The following is a 27,130-nucleotide window of genomic DNA, read 5'->3' as shown; positions in this document are numbered from 1 at the left end:
TATCACAATATTTTTAGATCTAGCCAAGGCTTTCGATACAGTCTCTGTCCCACTCCTGCTCCAGAAGTTTAAAAATATGGGTATAAGGGATAATTAGCTTCGTTTCTTTAAATTACTCCATCACAGCTCACGCCTGTATTGACGATCAATCATGCTCGTGTCCCAGTCTTACGTTAGCCTCCCATATCAAATATCTTGGCGTAATGATAGATAATACTCTGAGCTTTAATCTGCACATAGATTTACTTTCAGCAAGGACACGTGAATTGATATTGATCTTTAAAAGTCTTCGTAACATTGCAGATAAACACATCATCAATATGGTCTACCTGTCTCTATGCCAATCTGTTTTGACATACTCCATCACTTCACGGATTGGAGTACCTAAATCTTCTTTATTAAAAGTTGAAAGAGCTCAAAGAGCTGACCTGAAAGTGAGTTGGTCTCTACCTTTTCTGTTCCCTACTGCAGACCTTTATACCCTTAGTGATGTTTTGTTTATTTATTCTTCACTCTTTGCTTAAGCAACAGTCTCTTCTAAACTATGATCCCTTGCCCCTTAAAAACAAACGCTTAAAACATAACGTCTGTCATTCCTCTACTTGGTGCACCACAGCTTTTTGACATAAATTTTTCGGTTTTCTGGGTGGGTACTTGTATAATAAAATAAATAGGACAAGTGAAATCCATCCACTCACAAAATTCAACTGCAAAAGAGTTATCATTAATTAATTTTCTTCATTCATTAATTCAATATTTATTCATTCATTAACCTTAAAAAAATCTACGATAAAACTGAAAATCTCTTAATTGTTCCAACTTAAAATTATTATTAGTATCAAATTAATATACTGTATTCTTTCTTTATGGCCAATTATAATCACACAAGTTTACACACACACACATACTCTCTCTCACTCACACACTCACTCACTCACTTACTCACTCACACACACACACACTCACACACACACACACACACACACACACACACACACTCACACACACACACACACACAAACACACACAAACACACACACTCACACACACACACACACACACACACACATGTGCACGTGCACACACACACACACACATTCACCTCACGCCTAAGTCTAGTACTGTTCACTAAGAATTATAGTTATCTAAGTTCAAGTGTCTTACCTTTGGTCCTTGGTCCGGAGTGTGGAGGGGCTGGTGATCTGTAATACAGGTCTCCTAGTACGGACGCCAGTCTCTCACACAGACTTAATGATGTAACATTATTTAGATAAGTCACTACTGTAATATATTCTAAGACTTTGTGAGAGAACAATAAAGATTATTATTATTATTATTATCATCATCGTTTTTTTACAAAAACAAAATATTCTGTTACATACATTGGTCAAACGGTGTATTGGGGAAATAAGAATCGGGAAACGAATAACTTGTCAGTATGTCAAAATAGTGTGTCAGAACTGCGTCTGTGGCTGAATGGTTACCATGACTACCACACAGAGGTCCCCGGTTCGATTCCCGGGCCGGGAGAAATATTTGTTTGGCCTACATTTATTTCTCTCGTGAGTTTGGGTGTAATTTGTGGTTGTCTATGTGTGTGTCCATGGCACCCGCGACACAGGGTTTCCCTAGTGGCTATGTTGAGTATGCGTTATTATTATGTTATTATTATATTATAGTGAAACATTAAATGGTGTAATGAAAAAAACCGTAAAATGTTTGAACAAATGAAACAAAATCTATTCAATAAAAGTCGAAAGGTTTTTGGAGAAACAAGATTCTGTAAGTCATGATTCTAGCTTGTGATAGGTAACACGAGCAGTGAACATGAGTTGATGATTATGAGTATAGTTTTTATCTGTACTAATTAAAAGAAGCTGCGTGATGAATGATGATTTAAAATGTTTCTAAAACAAGAAACTACACAAAATCCAATAAATAATTTCTTCAAAGACAAATTATTTAACATTATACGTTGTTCCACGTGTTATTACAACTTTTGAACAATCCATACAATCATTGTGTAACGATAACCGGTAGTCATCATAACTCTCTTTCAACATCGTCGTAGTCGGGTAAACAGGATACACTTTTAATCAAATTTTCGTAGAATCGCGGTTTGTATATATATCGTGAGGTAATATACATAAGTTATATAAGACAACATCACCTACGTTGCTCTGATTATAAAGGAAGTAGCCAAAGCACTTGTGTTATAGAATTCGGAAACAATTGGGGTGGGCGTTTAAACGAAAAGCACATTAAAAATTTTGCTTTTTAAAATAAGCATGTAAGCACGCTTTTCAATTTAAGCGTAAGCGTCTGTCAGTTCAATATTCAACAATTTCATTTTTACAATGTGCTTATTATGTTTCAAGTCCCGCCATCTATGTTTCCTAAACAAAGTAATTCGTCAATGTGAATAATAATTTTATAAATAAAAATAAAACTCGTGTTTTACAAATAAACTATCTTAAAACCTTTATTGGTCTACTCTTGCTTTTCGCTATCAACACAACGCTGCAAGCTTTTTTTAACATAAAAGTCTATGCGCTTAAACGTTTTTCTAAACGATTTTGTAAGATTCAACCTAAAAAGCGTTCATAAGAACGAATATAAAATAAATGTTTTTAACGTGTAAGAAAATTAGCAGTTTTTCCATCTCTAGAAACAACGAACAATTTAGAAACGTTCGTTTCTACATTTGTGTGGTCTGTGGTTTCTACAGTGACTCGGCCGAGGATCAAACCTGGAACCTCAAAGATGGCGAAATCATAAAAACTGGTGTGCAGCCACGATCACGGAGGCCGTCGAATTGTTTCTCATCGATTGTTTTTAACACTTCATCCATCTATTCAGCATCTGTTTAAAATGTTCACCTAAGAGATAAATATTGACTTTTTATAGAGATAGATATTATTCCTCGGTTAATATATGTAATAAAATAAAATAAAAAGTAATAAATTTGTAAGTCAAAACGAAAGTAACAGCGAAATTTAACATTATTGATTTTATTATATAAAGCGGAAAGGTTGCCACACGTATATGCGAATTGCAATTGTGTTAGGTAATTAATGTTTACACGATATATGGCCTTCTCTTGAAATCCATCACGGAGAGTATTTGCTAATGTTCAATACCGTTTCCGACAAATATCTAATAATAAACATTCACTATAGGAGTAATTATTATTATTAATTTATGGTATGTACCATAGGAGAATATATAGTATGTTGGAGGATTTAAAAGAGTAAAAAAGTGTTAACGGGTGCCTGTCGGGGCCTAATCATTAAAACGAATTACTTTCAACTTGTGTGTTGTAAGAGTTGTAAAACTAGCTCCTTTTGCTAAGGAAAATAGTTTAATTTCAGTTGCCAATACTTAAGAACAAGAAGTGCCAAAGCGACTTTAGATTTCTTAATCAAATTGCATAATAACGCGGTGTGTAATACGTCTAGGTAACTTTATACTAGCTAATGACCATATGTTATAAACGACTGTTCCAAAGTTTCGGTAAAGACAAGGTGACAAATTTATCTCCATTGAAGCATCTTATTATATTAACTGTGTTGCTCCATCCACATTATCTGTATGCTTACCGTTCTCGTGTATTAAAAATCGCTTTTTATGAGAATGAACTCAGTATGAATAGGCTGTCGGGCATGCCCTTCTTTTTAACTGCATCTTTTGACAGTATCGTCGCAATGTCTTGATTACGAATGTTTGCCAGCTAAGATTTTTGGCCAGCCGGCAATTACTTCACGCGTTCGAATTACAGTTTCACATTAAAGCGCAATATTCAGACAATCTTTTTATTGTACATACATACGCTCACCATGAAATAATTACAGGCCTCTACAATTTAAAGAAAAATTGCGTATGTTAGCCTAATTTTAGTGTTGGTTGGTTTTGTTGACATTTTGGGTAATTTTCAGGTTTGTTTTCATTGCCTAATTTCGGTAGCAAGTTTTATTATATAAATATTCAACAATATTTTCATGAAGTATAGAAAATAAGTACGCATTTGACCTCTATTTCATCTGATGGAAAGTGACGATGAATTCGACGATGGAACTTGCACACCCAAATAATGCCTATTCACTCTCGCCTTGAAAATATTTTACGGTAATCCGTTGTTTCTACTTTAACTTTTAAATTAATAAGTACCGAATGTAACGGCTTGTCTGAAAATTTATTCTCCAATTTAGTACTAGGTAAAACGGAAAATCACTTCCATTGCATCATTTGCTGCGTACCTCCTACATCGGCTTGTTTTCGTCGTACCTTGGACACTGATAGCTAGTTAACTATACTAAAGTATTCCGATTATTGATCGCCGCAAAATATTCACCAAAATTGTAAACCTAAATTTTAAACAAAGATAACATTATAACGTCTGATTATAAATTGTATGTAATATTAATTGAATCCTTGAGAAATTACACTTATGATGGCCGTTATTTGTTAGTATCATATTTGTTCTACACTAGAATTACTGATTTAAAAAAATTAGTAGGCTATTTATTTAAACTAACTAACAACGTTCCAAGTATGGAAAATAGATTTGACCTAGGCAACGATTTTAATATCGGGTTTTTACGGTTGCATTCGGGTGGAAATTGTGTAAATTTGTGTTTTCAAACAAACCAACGTTTCAGACTCTTTAGAGGATTTTAATAATGCAAAGGGCAACGGCAAATAAAAGTCGAAACAACCTTATTCAAGGCATGCTGTCAAACTTTCTACACGAGCAGCCTGTGGGGCAAGTGTACTAGCAGATCACTGGATGCCCTACGAATACAATATAATAATGGGTTTAGGATGCTGCTGGGGTTGCCCCGACTATGCAGCACATCAGTATGTTTGCCGAGGCGCTTGATTATTTCTAGTTGATAGTTTCCAGACTATCCAGCGCAAGCAGGTAGCTTCGGTGATGCAGCGCGTGCGGGATAGCACCAGCGGTCTCCTGAACACCATTATGTAGCGGGTAGATTGCCCGACAGTAAGGCACTGGAATACTGTACCTTCGTTCCAGAGTAGCCTTATACAAACTTTTTTCTTGTTCTTCATACAAACTCTCATTACCTTTAAGAGCGGTTACACATGGCGACTTTTAGCAGCGATGCAAACGCGATACAAACGCGATACAGTCGCTAATCGTCTATACACGCGCGCGATTTTAAGCCGCGATACAAGCGCACGAGTGCATCGATACAAACGCGCGATTGCATCGCTACACTTTGGATCTAAAGGCGATTGCATCGATGCAATCGCAAGTGAACGCGAAGACGTTTCACGAACGCGCGCTGCTAAAAGTCTCTCTAAGATTTATTTTTGTGACAAAAAGTAGCCTATATCCTCCTTTAAGGGTCCATCATTACTTTTTTTATAGTATCAAGTGACGGGACAAACAAGTCGTGCGCCTGATGGTAAGCTACACGCCTGTCCATAAAAGTTACAGTGCCACCCAGAGCTTTAAATCACAAAGATCTGAGGGGCACTGCCACTGCGCCCGTCACCCTGAGACATAAGTTGACACGTCTCATGCGCCTGTAACTTCACCATCCATCCCTATTCCAAAATTTGTCAATATTGGTTTAGCTGTTAATCGTAAAAACGTAACAGACAGAGTTACTTTCGCATTTATAATATTGGTTTGGTGGGATTAAATATGATTAATCAAATTTCATTGTTACTAACATAGTTAATAAGACTATTGTTACTAACAAAATGTCAACTAAAAGGAAGTTTTAAATAGTCAGTTTGAAATAAAAGATTGCCTATTATTATATTATCATCCGAATACACAGAGAATTTAAAAACAAACGTACCTACATACAAGTCATACAACTATTCCGTGATATAAGCTATTTCAAGTTATAACATAAGAGATCATCTGAAAATAATTGTCAATGTGATTTGATGTATTACATAAACTTGTTATGTATGTTTGGTGTCGACTTCATTATACCAACTTACACATTCTAGTCATCGGTTAAAAGTTATCTTCTAACTTTTTAAGCTTGATAATTCATAAGCCCGAAAATAGGAAGTCAGGATAAGTGCTTTAATTTGAACAACACGAATTCTACCACCCGGTAGTTGAAAAGTTCATCTAAATTAAGGTTAAACAATACGCTTATTTAAGGTCTAAGATTAATTGACGTGTTTAATATTTATAATGGTAGAGTATATAATTTAGCTAGTAAATATTTATCGACCTCGCATCTTCATAAACACGAGTTGAAATTAGTAGGCACAACTATATTTTCAATGATCAAGGTAAATGGTTACTTCATTGATAGTATACAGGGCTGGGCAGTATTTTAATGTATTTTTATTTCAATTGCTACCTAAAAATGTATTTTGTAATTGGTATTTTCAAATACCTGACAGTAATGTATTTTGTAATTGATATGTCCGGTTAGCGGTAATCATTGCATTTGGTAATTCATATTTTTACTACATGAGGTTAAAATACCGTATTATGTATTTTATGCATTTTAATGCACCTCTTGAAAATATATTGTATTTCGTACTTTAAATATGCATTTCAAATAATTTTGTAATTTATATTATAATGAAGACAAGAAAGCATTTATTTTGACCACTCTTGATTGTAAGCAACTTGCGAGTTATGAACTTATTATATATGATAATCGGAAGACACCAAAGTGTCAAAATATTACTACAACTCTCTGAATTTGATGACCCGATTTAACCAATTTACATATATAGGTATTTGAACGGTTTAAAATACATGTAATAAAAAATAAGGGTCGTATTCCAGAACTATACTCAATGCTCAAGTCAGGAATTGAGCAGACTTGAGTACGATTTCAAGCACTGAAAATACGACCCTAATGGCAAGGACTTGAGAATGATTTTCAGTGCTCACTGCAATACTCAACTCCTGACTTGAGCATTGAGTAGAGTTCTGGAATACGACCCTAATACTTCAAAGGGTACAACTACTCACATGAAAGACATGTGCTACCAGTAAAGTACGCATATTGGTTATGTAGAATGCCTAGGCGTGTAAGGTATCACTTTTTAAGTATCTAGCGAAAAATCTTTTACTATTACATAATTTCTCTAGGCATTAATTATATAGAATGTCAAACGTACCCAAAGACGACAATGTGCCAGCATTTTTTCAAGGATAAGCGTAGTAGTTAGATAAACTAAAATTAATAGTTATATAAAGTTCATTTTAAATATTGCCCAAGCATTTTAACATACATAGGTACATATGTACAATACTTTTAAAAGATCTGCAAATTTAGATCAAAATCGCGATCGTTATACATTTGGTTACAGAACTGGGGCGCTTTAATTTATGCTTTTTTTTTCTTACATGTTTTACGATGCTTAAAACATCACCTTTACGATATGTGACCTTAGGAAGGGAAAAACCACATTTTGTCGCATTAAGTTGCACAAATGCGTTATTCGAACAATAGAAATATTATAGTTGCCGAAGATTACCTTCTCGTAAAAATGGTATTTAGCTACGATGCCAACCATTGTGGCCCATTAGTTGCCTAACTTTAAATCCTACGAATAATCGCGGTCTTCATTACAGAATGTACCTTCGTATAATATAATAGATAGATTAGCCCTTCAATAGCTCCAACTCGACTTCAATTATTGCGTCAAGTCGAACCAAAGGATAGAAAAAGTAAAAGTAGGTACTTAACACGAACAGAAACTAATTTCAAGTTACAATTAAAATTTCATAAATTTGTGAGAGACAAAAATGTATCCAACTTCATATTCGTCCATAAAATGACATTCGCTTTACACGCGATAGAAATTGAGTAAATTTCACTAAGAAAGAAAACGTAGGTATCTTTATCAAACAACAGATCTCAGTATTTCAGATGAAACACCATCCACTTTTGTATCCGAGTATTGCATGTTTTAATACAAGAAATATATGATTTCGGCGTTGAGATTTACTGCTACCGTAAAATTTCATGAAAGTAAAGCAATGTGGTATATTTTATAATACAGGCGATATGAAACCGCGGGAAGAAAAACGTTTCTCAAAGTCTGCCACTCACCTGAAACATATCTGGATCTATTTTGGCAAGTGTGAAGATACGACGTTCGCTGCACCGGCCGGGACAATGCATTGCGTCATGCCAGCCGCGGAACAGCTTCCGCTCGCCTCTTCACGGCCCTCGGTACCTGAGTGGGAGATGCCACTTCACATATATAACGCCAAACCACCGACCCCTCAGCAAGCAGTTACCACAGCTTCAACATGAAGGTAACTAACAAACTCACATTCACAAATTTACACGCATACCTAGATCACAGTTGAACGTGTAGATAGTCATAAATCAATCATCTCGATTGCTAAATTATTCATTTTAATTATTAATTTTCTTCTATGTTTCTACTATATCCATATTTGAATTATTCACCTGTTTTCCAATTTAAAAAATATATTATATCTTTTACATGAAATATGACATATATTACATATCCTATCTTTTGTGTGAAAGTCCTAATTTTCTTCTTTGCCAGGTATTCGTGTGTCTGTTAGCAATGGCCGTAGTCACAAGAGCCGGATTTCTCGGCGGTGGCGGAGGCGGCGGCTGGTCCGGCGGTGGCGGTGGTGGTTACGGCGGTGGCGGCGGCGGTTACGGCGGCGGCGGCGGCGGTTGGAAAATCAGCAGCGGCGGAGGCGGTGGTGGCTGGAAAAGCGGAGGAGGCGGTGGTGGCTGGAAAAGCGGAGGAGGCGGTGGATGGTCCGGCGGCGGCGGTGGATGGTCCAGCGGCGGAGGCGGCGGTGGCTGGAAAAGCGGAGGCGGTGGTGGCGGCTGGTCCGGCGGCGGTGGCGGCAGTGGTGGACGTAAGTTCACAAAACCATAATAAATATTTTTGTCATGGTGAGCATAGGTTGGATAGGATTTCATTTGTGTCTTATTTCTCTCGTTTGGCATAACGTTGGTGTGGTACATTTTTGAGAACTCAATGCAGCTAGATTTCCAGTAATATTATATTAAGAAAGTCATGATTCCTTATGAACTATTACTTTTCTAATTTTTCAGAAGTGAAAATAATCAAAATCATCACCACTGGCGGAGGCGGAGGCGGTATGTTCATATTATTTTCTTTACCTAAGTATTTGCTAGTTATTATTTTCATACAGTACCTACATATTATTTTGAACTTCAGTGAAATTGGGTGAAATTGACCGGACGGTTTACCTACCTACCTATCTAATCTCACCCTGAAATGCTTCCTACGTAACTTTTACTACACACACGTAACAGTTACATTTCATTTAGCTCAACATGTATATCAACACTAACTATACAAGTACAATAATATATTAAGCCTATGATATTTACTGCATACCTAATATTAAAATATTATGAGAGCAACACATTTCAATGGCTGTAAATCACAACCCATCAGGTGAATAATAGAAAAATTCTTCCAAACATAAAAAAAATATGTATCTACTCAATACAGTGAACGATTTGAAAGTCTGAACAAAGACGGGCACGTTAACAAGGGTCAACTCGCGTCCAAAACGTCTAGTGCAAATGCAAATCCGCATTTCGTAACGTTTCTCTGTCCGTGCATTATGTGCCTCTGTAATAGCTAAATAAGACCTCTAAATGTAGAAATAATTAAGTCGCATGGTGCAAGAAGTGCGTAAGTTATAATGGACTTAAGCATTTCTTGTACCAAGTCACAATTATTTCAATGCGATGTGTTGGTATACGCCCCTAGTTCAAGGCTCACGCGTTGTAGTGGCGGCCAATTCAATAAGGCATTACTATAAAAATTTCCCCGCATAAACAATCGGGTAGAAACACTTCTACCTAATTAACAATGTGTTATTTTCGAATCAGTAGGTATTTAGTTATGTAAAATGTTAGGAAAATTCCTAAAGTTTCAGTTCTATTCGATTAGAAACAAGTTCAGTTCAATTAAGATGTTGTACAAGTTTGATTATAACTACATTCTAACTTACCTGAAAACAAACAATCACAGGCCATGGAGGCGGCGGCTACGGCGGCGGCGGCGGCGGCGGCCACGGCGGCGGCGGCGGCGGCTATGGAGGCGGTGGCTGGTCTAGCGGTGGCGGCGGCGGTGGCTGGAAACTGGGTGGAGGTAGCAGCGGTTGGTCCAGCGGCGGAGGCGGCGGTGGCTGGAAAAGCGGCGGCGGCGGTTCCTCTGGCTGGTGGTGATCTTAATTTATTGATGTGATATACCTAGTACAAATTTCGACAATACAGTGATACCTCCTACTTCATTATTTTTTATTCATCCCAACCATGTCCCGAAAAAAGAAAGAAAAAATTATAATATCGCACTGCTATTACGAGTGTTATAACTCAAAATATGTGATATTCAAGATTATATCATTATTGAACGTAAAATTTGATTCTCTACACGTCAATAAAAAAAACGTAGTTAGAATATTGTAAAAACAAATAAAAGATATCTACTTAACTCAAAATGAGACACGCTTTATGTGAGCTAGTTCGACCCAAAAATAGTCCTTATTAAAAAATGTGAAATTATTTTTTGTCTTTTATTTTAAAATATATTTGGCAAGTAGGAAAATAAACAGTCAACCGTGGCAATGGGACTTGTAAAAGGTCCGAAACGTTGGTTTGTTTGAAAAACAAATACACGCAATTTAAATCCGGAAAAATTTCCTATGTGTCACAATCGCGAAAACCTAAGAACTCGATAAGTAGGAAATTGTCTGTAATAAAGTATAACCTATACATCATACGTTTTAATTATCTTTTACGTGAAGCCAGTGACCAATTTTCCGTCGATTCTGAGAAAATACACTTTTTGAGTTACTACACTACTGTACCAACACAGTTAACAGTGAGATATATAGTAAAAAAAAATTCGACAATAATTAAACACTGACCGAAATAAATTTTAATTCAACAAGTCAAACAAGGGGAAAAAAGAGAAGTGGTTTTAAATCTTTTATTTTATAAAGTTCTTCCTTAACATTTCTAACGGAATGCATATTACTTCCTCAATCACATAAAATCTAAATACTTTACTATTTTATTTTTTATATCATACTAAGTAAATGTATTTATACAATTTCAATATAAAAATTATACAATTATAAGCAATTATGCTTAAAACAAAAATATTATGATAAATAGAGAGCTAGTTATAATTAGTAGTAAAATTGTGACAAAATCAATTATCGTACAAAACTATTCAATCAGGATTTCTAAACACAGACAAGTTCACAGAACATTCGATTTTAATTTAAAACTATGTGGATGTTTCCTTAGCTTTTTTTTGACAATGTCTTTTTTCTCAAGTTTCAATCTCTTCTGCCTGTTCGGATCGAAATTCTCCTTCTCTGATGAGTTGGAGCTACTAGGTGAAAGGCCACGTGTAGAATGCTTCGACCTCTGTTGAAGCTCCATTTCTCCAATTTCAGTTAAGACACCATAATCCCTAAAAATATCATGATTTAGTATAAAAACATACTTTTATCTAGAGACATGTTAATCCAGTTTTACTTATAACTTTAAAAGAAATAAAATAAAATCATTTTATTGCAGACTTAGGTCCTAAGTAATTAATACACAAAATAATAAAAAATCTTGAAGAAATAAGTGTCAGTACTTCACAAAAATGCAAATGTACAGGAGCAATCATATTCCATTGAGCAGTTCATTCTACATACATAATATTACACTCCACTTCCTTTTCCAATTTCTGTAAGCAGAAACAAGCCTTTCACTTGCGATGATAGATCCTGACACACATCTTTTGCCTCATCAAGACGCAACAGCGGTTTCATACATGCTTGTTGGTTAAGGTATTCTTGACCTGGCCTTCCTTTAAGAAGTCCTCAATTTAGTAATTCTAAGCACACCTTAGTCATCTCTTACCAATTTGCACTCCATTTCTTCAAATAATTACAATTAATTAAATACTGAATATTAGGTACCAATTCAAAAGCAACATTCATTGTGACAACAACAGCCACTTTACTGGCTTCTTTCCAACCAATGTACTTATATTAAAATATTCATTATTTGAGATGTATACTATGAATAAATATCATTTAATTTTTTAAATTGTTTTACATTTAGTTACATTTATTTCGCATGGTGATGCTAAAATCAACTTACATCTCATCACTAGATCTATGAACATCAGCTGTCACTTGTATAACACTTGATTCATCAATGTCCTCATTGTCCGAATCCTCTATTATAATTTGCTTTGTTGCGTTAGTATTTTTCTTAACAGTTGTATTTTTTAGATTAGCTTTCTCTTTTGTATATGCTACATTTTCAAAATGAGTGTTTTTTTCAGAATTATTTTCAACAGTATACAAATCTTGACTATACGTAACAGACTTATCTGAGTCTTTCTTATATTTATTCTCAACATCTAACTGTACTTTATGGAAGTCAGGTACCCTCTCAATTTCTGTCTGAACAGAGGTAGATTGCTTTTCTAAAATTTTAGGTCTATCATTTACTGTAGTCACATTAATTGTAGTTATAAAACAATTGTTTTCAATTGTAATTTTTACATCTTCAGCCTGGCCTGCAGATTTCTTAACTGTTTTATTGTTATCAACATTATTACAAAGGTTGCAAGTTTCTATGAGGTAACTTTTCTTGAAAAATGGCACTTTATTAAATGAAGTTGTATTGTAAGTTGAGCTTGCAATAGATTCTGTAGTAATTCTCTCTATATCATCAGTATATTTTATAGCCTCACTACATTCTAACCCAATTGAAGGTATAGAAGTACAAGGATATTTTTTCTCTGCATTCACTACAGCCAACCATGCTTGGTGGTCTTTATCAACGATGTGACTCTGAGAGTCATCAATCACTATTGGTTCATCATTAGTTACAATATCACTTTCAACGTTATCATTCTTATTAAATCTGTCATATTGATCAAATTCCTTTTTTAACTTCTTAGGTGTCCAACCAAATGAGTCTGTGCCTCCTGCTTGGCTGTCAATCATAGATCGAGTACTTTTAGAATTAGACCGCTTCTTATTTAATTTTATGGTACTTTTTATATTCTCCAAAACTTTTTCATCAACTCTACTTTTAATAGGTGTTGCTTCTCTCTGAAGATTACATTGATTAACGTTAAGATCAGCAAATGGCTGTCGTGGCCTACTTTTAGCTATTTTTATATCATTTTCATCAAGCCAATTTGAAACATTATTCAAAGACTTCTTCATCTTTGATTTCTTGGTAGATGAAATCTGCTCACCAAGAAGAAATAATGTGTCGTTCTCCTTATCTTTCAATTGAGGCTTAACTGATTTCTTTCTATTAGAATAAGTCAGTGGAGCTTGAATACATTGTGGGAATAATTCTTTCTCTACTTTCAATTGTTCAGATATTCTGTGCCTTTTATAAACTGCAACAAAAGCAAACAACCGTAAATAAACTAGAAATGAACATACAAATGGCATTACAGTGATAATAAAAGTAAGAATATATTAACCATCCATTCCAAAAGAATCTTGACAAGCTTTGTACAATGCAGAGACGTTGTTCACCCTACATGTTAATGGACCATCGGGTTCTGTGTGGTTCGGATTACATGCCTCGGGAGGCGTGAGGCAGAGAAGACAGAGGCTAGCACCTTCCACGCATTCTTCGCATGCTGCGTGTCCACAACGGTACCTCCGACGAGACCCTTCCAACTTATCACTGAAATAAGTTTAAACTATTACTTTATTTTGATACGAACCGTCTATAAGTCAAACTTACGCTACGCACATTGACTACGCAATAAGTATTTGTTACACATACCAAATCACGCAACGACTATGGCCCAATAAAGTTTTAACACAATCAACGACTACATCTAAGTCATAAGATTTAGACATGACACTATTTTCATTGTTGTTTGGTAGTTATTGAGGATAATATCAAGTTTGAAACACGCAAGCAAAAACCGTATTTTTCGAAAACACTGCTTCATTCACAAGAGCATCTTCCTAATTTGTGACGTAGTCTATGATCCACAGACTACTATGAAATACTTTCTTCTTTTTTTATTAAGGCTTTGGCAAAGCCATCAGCCTAAACATGAAGTTTAAATATGTTTTCGTAAATAAGGCCGCCACAAAAAGGATAGGCAATTTGAGGCGGCGTGCTTGGATTGACTCGGGATTCCTTAAAACGGGCCGATACGGGTATTTTAGTTCGAGATTCGTATAATTTCGCGTTTTAATATTCGATTAAGGCACAATAGCACTATCCTATTCCACTTTAAACTAGATTTCACAAAATAATTGAAAGTCAAAATAAAAACAACACTTTTCCCTCCAAAAGGTCCAGAGCGAATCAGAGTACTATGATCCTATGAGATACAAGATACAAACACTTTTTCCATCCTCTGATACATACATTGATTTTTTTTTTTATTATACTGATGTTGGCAGCAAGGAGAATTAACGTACATTCAAAGGAAATTAATTAGAAGTGTCAAACGTCTGTCATTGTATTTTTTAGTTTTTATTTAATTGTATATGATTGTATGTGATTTTTCTTTTATTTTTTTCCATCCTCTAAGGATTACTAATTTTTAGGACACCAAACTTTAGAAAATATTAGGAAATAATTGTCATCTTAAAAAAGTAAAAAAATGGGATTTTATTTTTAATAATTTAATTTATAAAATTTTTTATTATCATTGTCACATTACATCTAAAATAAAACACAAAAAAAAATTCAATCAAAAACACTAATAATATAAGTAATGAAAACCAAATGGATTTTATTATTACTTTTTGCACTAGTGTGTTGTATTACTAAATCTTATGCACAGAAAAAAATGACAGTGATTTTTTTATCACCTGTATAAACAAGAGTACGGATTTTTTTTTTTTCATTTATTATCTTATACTATATTGAAGTGGTTGGTTGTCGGTTTGGTGTTCTCTCAATCAAAATTGTAGGTAAGCCCGTCTAACTGTTAACAGTTTTAATAATATCATTAGAGAGTAAAATAACATTCTACCTTAAAATTTTACAAGAGATTTTTTCAATAGTTTTTTTATTTACCGATATTTAGTCCAAATATACCGATTTTACTTGGTGACTATATCGATTTCGCATTTTGACTTTCAACACCACTGGTAGTCAGGGGTGCCAATTTGTGGGGAATTCCCCAAATTGCGGGGAATTTCAACTAGATTCGGGATTTTGTGGGGATTGGTGCTATGTGCGGAAAATGTGGGGATTCTAACATTTTATGATTTTGTTTAATCTATCGATTGCTTGCATCTATCGATGCATCGCTAGTTCGATCGTTATTGTTAGAAACACTGTGATGAACGTGTTTTTCAACATCCCACATCCCTCGCATTATTAACAAGCAGCCTAAATAGAATTATTATCATATCGTCTTGGTTCTGAATTGTAATAGGAAATAATTAAGTGCATATCAGAAAACACAATACATATAAAATTATGTTCATTATTCAAATAACTTGCGCATCTAAAAAATATTTCACTACAAACAGAACTAGTATCAAAAATAATTTAAAAACATGTATCAAAACTAGACCTCTGCTAATTTCTCAGTGTACAACGAAAGTGTTCATTTATTTACAAAAATATGGTCTACATAACAAAAATACTGATTGCACATCAATTTAAATTAACTCTAAACGAAATAACAATTCTTTTAACAAAATTACCGTAATTTTTGTCAAAAGTTGCTCCATAAATTATTTTCATTTATACAATGAATCACGTAGGTACAACAAATATTATATTTGGAGCTGGTTTTCTTGTAAGCAATTCATAACATTGGAACTAAATTAAACCTTTACTTGCAAATATAAAAAAATACTACGATTTTCAAGCATTAGACTTTGTTGCAATGTTTGTGTACAATTTTAATTTTTTTTTGTTGATCTTATTGTTTTGAACAAATTGTACACTTAGACCATTATGTCATATGAAATGGTGTTTAATTTCGATAGACTCGTGCACGACTCGTGTACCTTTCAGTGAAATAGGTATGTTTTTTCTTATAAATTTGTGGTCACACGTTTGTTGTATGCCAGGAATATTAGAAACCTATGTATTTAGATGTTAGATATGCATTGCGATAAAATGTTAAGCTTAAATTTTAATACTAATTTTAGTATTTAACCTGCCTGCGGCGCGTGGTCGGGTTCAGATTACGGGGTATGCTCATGTTCTTCGGTGGTACAGCGATTAGTACCATGGGTGCTTTATGAGGAGGTTCGATAGGGCCAATATAAGAAACGAACATTTCTAAGTTGGAAAATTCTGCAGAAGTTTGTTCGGATGTTTTTTCACCCCTAAATACTTCTCTTTGGCATAGCTTCCAAAAAAAAAGGAAACTGTGACGGTGTGACCTCCTTGCGTCGTCATCCCACCTTTTTGTGTCACTTCTCTCCATTCGTATCGTATCGTTTTTTTTCTTCGACTCGTATTTAAATTCAATATTTTGAATTGTTCCATTTTACCCCGCATTCTGAGTGTGTTCGCTTCGCCCTCCGCGGACCTCGGCCTACGGCCTCGGCACTTATGATTTTGTTTTAAAAAAATAAAATAGCTCTTTAATGGCGGCCATATTTAAAAATTGCAAAAATATACTTTGACCACTTATTATTATCGGACAATCCTAAAAACCTTGTCGTGCCAATTTTCAGCCCGAGCAAAGCAAGTTAGCTAAACATGTCAATTTTCAAAGAGATCAGACCAAACTTTTTTCTGCCGCCCAAAAACGCTTGTATGGCGGCCATATTGAAAACTAGCGAAAAACTGATATTGATCACAAATTATTATATATATATATATATCCCCACATGCCAATTTTCAAAGGGATAAGAGCATTTTTTTACCGTCAACGAACGCTTGTATGGCGGCCATATTTGAAAATGGCGAAAAACCAATTTCGAGTACAAATTCTTATCCGACATTTCTAGCGGCGGAGACCTGCCTATTTTCAGCCGAAACAAAGCAAGTCTCTTTCGGCAGCTATTTTAACCGAAAATAAACGCTTAAATGGCAGCCATATTAAAAAAATGCCGAAAAAAGTCTTTTGACCCCATATTATGATTAAGCACTCCTAAATACCCCTACATACCAAGTTTCAGCCGGATCGAAGCAAGTTTTTATTCGGTCGCCATTATCAATTCACCATCTTGAATTTTTTTGACACAGGCAGTTGACCACTGTTACCCTCTCTAATAGTTTCCGTTATAATTGAAATTTGTATGGCGGCAATCTTGTTTATTTGAATTTCGAACATTTTTTACATTCGGCGGAAATTGCCCAGGATGTACTTCACAAATATCCCCTCCATATATTATAGTTTTTGCAGGCTGTTGATCACAATTTCATATTTTCCACATTCAGGTTCCAAAATAAACAATCATATTTAATTGTTTATTTTGGAACCTTTTCGCGTACAACGGTATAAATATATTTTTTCCACCATATCGGGAAGTATGCGTTCTATTTCTATCAATGAGTCTAAACTTGTGGCTTTATATATATAATGCTAAATTAAATTTCTTTTGATCTGTGCAATCGGTACTTTTCTTGGGGAAGTGGCAAATTTGCTTGTGAAAAAACTTGTTTTTTTGGTAAGCGGTTAAATACTACCGTTGTAAAATTACCAGTCAGTGCGTGTCGAGTTCGCGATCCTTTCTCCCACTTAGGTCCGTCCCCGGTATGAAGAAAAACGAAATCGGCTACTGCTCGGCTTTGTTTATCAATAACAAAGCCGAGCAGTTGGTACTTCCACACGACAACTTACCACTCGGCACTCGTCAACTTTAAATATTAAATATAGGTCGGAACTTAATTTACTCATTGATTTTTTCTAACATTAACCATAGTGTCACCAAATGCGCACCAAAATAATGAAGTTACTTAATTATGTAAGACAAAGAAAAATGATTTTTTTCAAAGTTTGAGTAACCAAAGTTTGAATATTCTCATTAAAATAAATAAACGATTTAAGGTCATCTAATTGCATAATTTGCTTTACATTTTACATTCACATCAAACGTAACAGATGGTTACATTTTGAGTTTCTTAATTCTTTATTATAATTATTTTTAAGCGATGTATTTGTAATAAATAATGAAAACTCGAGATGTGGGGAAACTTTGTTCTCCCGAAATTTGGGGATTTTAACCGTAATTTTTGGGGATTTTGAACAATTGAAATGAAAGAAAAAAGGCGACGCTGCTGCTGGTAGTGGGTGTTCATTGTTCATTAGCTATATGCTCTAAGTTCATTAGTATGACTACAAATTAGAAAGATATAGTAGGAAGTATGACGATACGTGTTCATAAAACGATGTCCATTTATAAAAAAATACAAAAATAATTAGACTAGGTAGAAATAAAAAAGATAATTGATTTGTAGAAATAAAATTAAAATATATTTCAATTTATGGATGAAACCTACTTTACGAAAATACAGTAGCCAAAACATACATAACAATAAAATAATTAGAATTACCAGAAGTAGCCAAATATTCAATATTTTTCGGCAATTCAATAAAGAAATTAATAAATAATTAATTTTAGAGACACACTTTTATTGTCAGTTATAATTTCAAAATGTAAGAGTTTGTATAGGTTTCTTTGATTTTTTAAGAAATGCCCACAACTTCTGCCTTTTGGTACTGACTATGAAGACTATCAGATAGGTGCTCAATTCTTAAATTTTTGTTTCAGTTTCAGAATAACATTCATTTCAAGTTACAAAAATAGCTTTACCCAAAAATGGTCAATGGCCATTTTAAAACTGTGGACATTTTTTATATTTGACATAATCTATAAAACATTGTTTTCTCAAAAATTATTGCAAAATATAAACGTTCATTTAACAAAATAAATGTCTGGAAGAATGTACAATAATTTACGTTAGCAATGCATAACTCTAAAACTAGTTGTACCTATAATAACGTTCTAATTCTCATTTTAATGCACGTCTACGGAATGTAGAAAATATAGTTAGAAGTATAAATCGCCTGACAGTGTGAGCATAGTAGAATGAAACAAGTAGAGTAACTCTGTTGAAAATGAAATGTTCTTTTCGACATTTTTAAGTATACAGTTCTGTGACATCAAAACATTGAATAATCTTTTGGTCATAAGGTTTTTTTTGTGTTTATATCATAAAAATACGAGTTCGTACATTTCAAATGTATGAAAATGAAATTTGTTTTCCTCATAACTTTTTTTGGTCTTGCATGGTAAGGCTGAAATTTTTAGGTGTTGTTACAGAGTGTGTGACAAAGCCGTATGGACAGAGGTCAAAGATATGGACTCGTTGTCTATCAGTTAACAATACTAAACTGCTAAACTAATTCCCGAGGCACATTAACCCTTGACAATATCAATGTGCATTTTGAATAAATTTATATCTTGTGAATGGGATCATTTGGGGTTGAGGTCAAATATCATATATATAAAGTCGTTGTCTTTCAGGTAACAATATTGGCTAAACCAGCTTTTTACAAACTGATTGTCGAGGCACATATGCATTTTTAATTAATTTATACCTTTCGAACGGATTCGTTTGGAGCCAAGGTCAAAGCTCATATGGAATCGTTGTTTATCTGGTAACAATATTGGCTAAACCAACTTTTCACAAACAAACAAATTTATATCTTTCGAACGCTAACGGTCTTTGTCACAGATACTGTAATAACAACTAAAAGTTTCAGCCTTACCGTGCAAGATCAAAAAAGTTATGAAGAATACAAATTTCATTTTCATGCACTTGAAATGTACGAACACGTACTCTTATGACGTTAACACGAAAAAAAACTTGTAACTAAAAGGTTATTCAATGTTTTTGATGTCTTTGACAGAACTGTATACTTAAAACTGTCGAAATTTACATGTCATTTTTCGAAAAAGCCTATAAAAGGCAAGCTCGTTTTTGCACCCACTGTGCGCCGCGCGCCGTTTACGAATGCACGCATTCCCATAATAATGAAAGATGCGTTGAGGCGACCAATGCTAAGATAAGCAACGCTATGTAGTGCATCACTAGATTATGTAAATGTGTACGTCCGTACACGGCGCATGACGGGCGCGCACACGTACAAGCCGCGCTGCGACGTTTGTATGGAGTTACCATTCTTGTTGTTATGCCTTTATGGTGCGAGGGTAATTATTTATACAGAGACGAATGGGACGTAGTTATGTGAAGGACTGAGAACAGCTTAAGGCACTATAAGTACTACTGATGCACATACACTTCCCATATACATGTTCAGCGAAAAGGTTCTTAAAGTTTTATTGGTAACAATCATTTAAGTCGACCGCAATATTTAGTAAGTAACCTTTTAGAAATATGGAAGAAGAGCCTTACAGCAAAATAGGAAATGTGGAAATTTAGTTTAAAACCTCGACAAATTACTTTCAGAACCTTGACGCCTGACATTGTACAGCTTAGATTCTCGCCATCTGGATGCCTACCATGAGTTTATAGTAACAGTTGTCGCTAGCGAGCGCAAATACTAAATTTTACTTCTTTATTTAATTTATATTTTTGTTAACTTGTTTGGTAAATTGATAAGGCAAATGTAAAAGGGAAATAGTTTTAAACCTCTATATAGTTCAAATGAAAATCAAAACAAATCAACAATTACTTTAAAAACATGGAATTTTGTAAAATCCGAAGATCGCCGAGAGAGATTAAGAAAACAGTAAAGTTGTACTATATGAAGTATTTTTCGCTGTCAGCGTCAACGGTCACGGTAAACTCGTGGCAGAAGCATTGTCCACGTATAATTTTGTCCCACAAGTAAAACAATAACTGTAACAGGTATTAAAAATATTTTAAAAACATTACAGCAGTAGAGCGGTTCCCTCATGATGCTCCGGACTTTCGCGCAGCATAACGATATACTGTAGTGCGCCATTTGTTCACTATCAATCTCACTTTTATAATACCGCGTGATACCATTTTATAATACGCATGTCACGCTGTCGTATGTCATTCTCCGCTGCGCTTGCATGTCCTGGAACGTGTTTTCATACAAACTATATCACACACCTTGACGGTACATAGAGCTGTGTAACATCCGCGTAAGCTCCATTATTTAATAGTGCTAAGACAACTAAATATTCATATAATATTCAAAATGTTTTCACAATAATTATTCTCTGAATTAACAAGAAGCAACTAGTGAATACATTTCTTAATAAACAAACTAAATGTAATATTTTTATGGATGACTGTTATTATTCTATAGGACTGTAGACGTAATAACAAGTAGGTACTAAACATAGTGTACTGTATACTAAAACACTTCATTTGTTCACAGCTAATAAGTTCGAAAAGAGGTATAGAAATAATCACTTCTTAAGATACTAATTTATTATGACTATAAATATTGAAATGCTAACAGTAATATTATTATAATAATAAAATTAAATGCAATTGCAATCACAACACAAATGTGTATAGCCAATAAAATCACTGTTATTTTATCACAAACATAATCTATGAGATGTAAGATAAGTTTAGGTAAGGCCAGCCCTAAGTCCTTACCACTTATAATGTCTATTTAGTACTGATGATAACTGCTTTTATTACATTTTTTCACTGTAAAAACAATTATTCCGACATGAAAATAATGCACAAGCCCTAATTTACAAAGAAAAACATATAGTCAGTTATATTTACTAAATCTATGGTTATAACTTATAATATTGAAAGAAGATTGAAATTATTTATTTCACAAACGAGTGATTTCTTTTGTAGGATAACATTAATAATTTTAAACAGATTAAAAATATTTCTTGTTAACATTGTTTAATACTACTATTTTGTCACTTTGTACATTTTTTTCAGTCTGACGTGTAATGCAAATAAAGATTTAAGTTCTGAATTTGTTATTTTGTAAAAGGATATATAATTTTAGTCCTAAGAATGATATTACGATATATATAGCGATAGTTATTCTCTCGTATTCTGCTTTGCTATATTCAAGATGCTTTTCGAGTCTACAACACAGTCAGAATCTAACAAGTATAGATTCTGACAAAAATTACTTTAAGTACTTAAATCACCGCTACCACAATATATTCAGTTCAATTTTCAATTTTGACATCACATTATAAACAATAAAACTAACACAATATTTAGGGTTCCGTACCTACCTTAAAGGCAATAACAGACCCCTGTGGTGGGACTGTTCATAGATCACAGAATAAATATCTACACTACAATAAAAGCAACATCCTTTTAGCTATGTAACCATTATTATAATACATTATTGTAAGAATAAAATTAGGTACAGAGCCCTTAACTTTTGTAACAATGATACATCTGTATATATTTCTAAGAATACATCATCAAATTAGGTCGTATTTGAAGTCATGCCAGTCAGCCAGAATTAGGGCACATCGACGAGGCTCCCTGGAGTCCTGACAATGTACACTAACTTGCTTGTGGACGACAGGCTTATATGAATGTAAAAACAGCCTTAGGCATGCCATTACCACACTGGAAAGCGTATTTTATTTGTAGATTTGTTCAGCGTTCACGTCTAGCACGTTTCGCCCGCGCTGTAGCAGATACTGATGTAGTTTGATCGTCGTCGTCGCGCCGCTTGGTCGGTGCGTGTGGCCTCTGCAATTGGCTTTGAGCGGTAAGTTGCAACTGCAATGCATGTGTGTTTAACCTTTCAGCTAGTAGAAGGGGTTTCAAGGCAGCCATCTTATGGCTGTAAAGTGTTACGCGTGGTCTGCTGTTCACAGCAGCTGTCAACTGCTCTCTTACAGTCATTTCGGTGTTATCAGAATTGTTATTCCACTTATCGTTATCGTTATCTTTTGTCTCAGTTTTCTCTCCTTGCGACCCTTTAGGTTTGTCACGGGGTTCGTCAGAGTCAGTGCTGCAAACTATGTTGACTTGTGCCCGTACTTCAGCATCAAATTTAGATATGGTGCTTACAAGGGGTTTAGCCCAACCTATGTGAAGAATCGGCGTTTGACTTCCCTCTTCCCATTTGCAAATTCCATCATAAAATCTGAAAAATAATTAATGCCTTAATTTATCTCTGGTACTGGTACAACTGTACAGGGATACAGATACATTACCTATGTTAATAACAAGAACTCAAAGTTTACCTAAGTAATGACGCAAAACACTCAGGATCTTTCAAAATAGACCGAGCTGAATGCCCAGAACTTTCAGCTTTCATCAATTGTGGAATTGATTCATTGGCAATTTCTGAAAATTCTTTGTAAATTTCTTCATCATCCCGTGAATAGTTATAGCTGAAACAAAAAGAAATGGTTGTCATTTGTGATGTAAAATTTTATCTCTCAAATAGGGAAATTGACCAACTTCTGTCCCGATTTTTCTTCCGATACAATGAAATGATCCTTACAAGAAATTGAGCCTATCAGAATTGAAATGATTTTTGGCAATATTATTCATTTTCACGCTTGACTAAAAAAATTTACCATGTCAAATGTATTCACAAAATAAGACATAAGGGTTTCTGAGACGGTTCCCAGTATCGCCTATGGTTTCGGATCTCCCCATAGTGGCCCAATAAAACTAATCGCTGTAATATGTACATATTCACAATGTAAAATCACATGTGTAAAAAAAAGTACGTAATAAGTATTTCAATTCATTATATGTACAAGAAAAATAAACAAGTCACTGACCCCACCATATACAGTTTAGTGAATTGTACTGTCAACTACAAATAAATTAAATAATGGAATTAATTGATTAATTTAATCAGTTGGAACAACAGTTCTTATTTTATTAACTATTCTTAGATACTTGTTTGATTGTGATTGTCATTACTAATTATTACCAATGGTTCGAAAAAGGTGATCCACATAATACAAGTATCTATATAGATACATGTATAGACATAGTTACGAGGAGCAACATAGAGTTGTTAAACCCACCAAAAATGAATTAATTACTGTTTCGAATTTCGGATTTCCGGAAATGGTTTTGTTGCATCGTAGGACAAAGCTACTGACCTAGGAATTCGAAGTTGGATTTTAAAGTAATTCTAATGGTGCCAAGTAAAAAATGCAGTAGATAACTGACCCTTTACCAAAACAGAGAATAAAAAAAGTAACAGGAGTGGTCACTCTCCCCCCTCCTTCGCATTAGATATTGCATATTGACGGTTACATTGAAGGAACGGCGACATTTGCTAGAAGAATATAAGTAAAAAAAATAATTAAAAAATTTATTTACGAGGGGAATTTTAGGACATTTTAGTTTGCACGAGAATCGTTGTGATCGCGTTCTAAAAATATTTTATTGAAATTCAAAACACAGTATAACAGATGTTCATAAATTCGAATCACTAGCAGAAATGTCGTATATGAAAAGGAAAATATTCGATTAGATTATTTTAATACTTTTTATAAAAAAAACTGCTGGACGCTTAAACATGACAAAAAAGTGCCCTTTTTGAAGGGCTTACCCATGTACGGCTATTTATTTTCATAAATAGAATAAAGAGAGGAGTTTCTTTCATCCGGAAACCCGGAATTCGAAAAAAGTTATAGATTCATATTTGGTAGTTTTAACAACTCTATGTCGCTCCTTGTAGCTATGTCCATACATGTATCTATAAGTGGAACACCCTTTTCGGAACATTGCATATTACTAAACCATGGACCAATAAGTCAAGAGGACTGCTAATGGCGATACAAGACAGCGCTGCGGGTATTTAGTACCTGTTGGATATGTAGTACACCAGATGTCGCGACAAGTACCAAATAGCTATTTTTGTAACTGATTTTTTTCACATTGACAACATAATCAATATCAAATATCAAAGCTTTTGTAATTTCTAGTGATAACAAACAAATCAGCTAGATGGCACTTATTCTATAGATTTTTATAGATAGTGCCGGCTATTCTTTTATTTTGTTTAGGGTTAGCGCACTCTATCCGTAGTACGAAGCGTTAATTTCCAAATTAGTTTGTAACACACAATGCCATCTATTCACAAGCATATTTGTCAAAGCTCAGAAAATTTTAGTTCATGGTCAATAATGGAATATAGCTGATAGAGTTAGTTTTATGTAAGGGTCATTTTATTGTATTGTAAGAAAAAAATCAGGACTGCAATGTTGGTCAAATTTAATAAAAACATTTTTTTCATACAAAATTAATCACATTGTATCAAATTTGACCAACTTGTGCTGACCCGATTTTTTCGTCGCATACAATGAAACCATCCTTATAACAAACGGAGTCTATCAGCATTAACAAAAATAAAAACTTTTATTCACTTTGTATGAATAACATTTCATTAAATTTGACAATTTTCTGTTGTCCCGATTTTTTCGTCTCATACAATGAAATGAACCTCAGTTTCAACAGAGTCCATCATCACTAAAAAAAATTTTGATTAATTTTATTATGGACAACTCCTGTTTGACCAAAAAATTGACTATGCCAAAATTGTTTTCACTAAAAGTCTCACTAATAACGCACACACTCAACATAGCCCCGCACTAGGGAGACCCTGTGTCGCGGGTACCATGGACACACACATAGCCAACCACAAATTACAACTAAACTCACGAGAGAAATAAATGTAGGCCACACAAATATTTCCTCTTCCATACAAATACACTCCCGGCCCAGGAATCGAACATGAGACCTCTTAATACTGTCTCATTTAAAAAAAACACACTGTATAGTGTATTATCTATGGTACTGAATTTCGGCATGCCGCTAGGACATCTAGTGACAGATTTTTGAAAAACCTCACCGCAGCCGATACTTTTACAGGTGGCACAATTGACGCAGATGTCTCTTCAACGTATTAATGAGACTTTTTGTGAAATACCTCGAAATATCTCCACTAGTTTTGTATATTGCTGTGAGAAGATAAACGGCCCGGGAATCGAACCTGAGACCTCGGCGTGGCAGTCCACCATAGTAACCGTTCGACCACGGAGGCAGTTGACTTAATGGTGCATATGACAGTTTCCTTGTAACTTCTACGGTTTCAGATTATACCCATAATGTACCATTAAAAAAAACAGTACTTTATAGAGCTACAAGTTATGAACTTAACTCACTGACAGAAACAGAACATATATACTTCCTTATATGGTGGAAAAAAATACCGTTATACACTAATAGGTCCCGAAGTAAAGGGAAAAATACAAGGTCATCTGAATGTAGAAAATATAAAAGAGTGATCAACGGCCTCCAAAAGCTGTAATATACGGAGGGAACATTTGTGCATTTTTATGAGGTACACCCTGTCTAATTTCCGCCGAAAGAAAAAGATGATCGATATTCAAATAAACAAAAATGCCGTCATACTAATTTCAAAGTCGTTTATCACGGAAACTGTTAGAGATAAGTAGGAGGTGCCGGAAGGAATGATTAGAAAGTAACAGTGGTCAAATGCCTGTACCAAAAAAATTCAAGATGGCGAATTCAAAATGGCAGCCTAAGAAAAACTTGCATCGATCGAGGGCGAATCCCGAAGCGTCCGCACATTACCGAACGTAGGTAGCATATGGAGGCCCTATTACGAATACAAGATCTCACAAGTGTTAAAAATGTACGGCATACTCCCTGATGTAGTGAAAATGAGATATACTTGTAGCGTTGATGTATCTCGACCGTCTCTCTGTTAGATTCCTTTTTCTTGGAAGCTATGGCAGAGAAGTATTTTAGGGAAATATTAAATGCCAGACACAATCACACCAAATTTCTGGTTTGAATGAAATAAGTGAATTTCCTGTACTATGAATACCAGAATAACGATAACTCTCGAGGGCAATACCCAGAATACCCAGACCAGAACCAATTTAGAAATGTTCATTTCCTAAATTGGCCTAAATCGGGAATCGATGCCGGAAACTCTTCATCAAGCGTCCATAGTACTAACTGCTGTGCCACTGAAGAACATAAGCACACCCCGAAATCTAAAACCACCATGCGCCGCAGGCCGAGTCCCGACTTCAGTCCCGAGTTCAACTATAATTGACACTACAACTAGAAGCACTAATGAGAATGATAGTCTGTGAATTAAATAAAAAAATAGTCATTAATATACTTACGAACTTAATACTATTATTTTTTATGAGACA

General features: G+C 34.5%; 3 protein-coding genes across 3 annotated transcripts; 1 reads left to right on the top strand and 2 right to left on the bottom strand.

The window, feature by feature from the left end:
- Positions 1-8,182: 8,182 nt before the first annotated feature.
- LOC113227142 (ctenidin-3-like) lies at positions 8,183-10,239 on the top strand. The gene is made up of 4 exons (XM_026460020.1): positions 8,183-8,275; positions 8,536-8,863; positions 9,063-9,188; positions 10,018-10,239. The coding sequence occupies exons 1-4, from the start codon at positions 8,270-8,272 to the stop codon at positions 10,212-10,214; spliced, it is 657 nt and encodes a 218-aa protein (XP_026315805.1). The 5' UTR covers positions 8,183-8,269; the 3' UTR covers positions 10,215-10,239.
- Positions 10,240-11,252: 1,013 nt separating this feature from the next.
- Positions 11,253-14,131, bottom strand: LOC113227141. Its single transcript, XM_026460018.1, has 4 exons — positions 13,815-14,131; positions 13,504-13,712; positions 12,153-13,416; positions 11,253-11,469 (listed from the first exon to the last, which is right to left on the bottom strand). The coding sequence occupies exons 1-4, from the start codon at positions 13,889-13,891 to the stop codon at positions 11,253-11,255; spliced, it is 1,767 nt and encodes a 588-aa protein (XP_026315803.1). The 5' UTR covers positions 13,892-14,131.
- A 7,736-nt stretch (positions 14,132-21,867) lies between these two features.
- On the bottom strand, positions 21,868-23,379 carry LOC113226886 (menin). The gene is made up of 2 exons (XM_026459682.1): positions 23,156-23,379; positions 21,868-23,055 (listed from the first exon to the last, which is right to left on the bottom strand). Exons 1-2 carry the CDS (start codon positions 23,329-23,331, stop codon positions 22,560-22,562), a joined length of 672 nt encoding a protein of 223 aa, XP_026315467.1. The 5' UTR covers positions 23,332-23,379; the 3' UTR covers positions 21,868-22,559.
- Positions 23,380-27,130: the final 3,751 nt, after the last annotated feature.

This window comes from Hyposmocoma kahamanoa, unplaced genomic scaffold (genome assembly GCF_003589595.1).
Source record: "Hyposmocoma kahamanoa isolate Upper Pololo Valley unplaced genomic scaffold, ASM358959v1 202, whole genome shotgun sequence".
Lineage (NCBI taxonomy): Eukaryota > Metazoa > Arthropoda > Insecta > Lepidoptera > Cosmopterigidae > Hyposmocoma > Hyposmocoma kahamanoa.
This window is presented reverse-complemented; position numbering and strand designations above follow the sequence as displayed.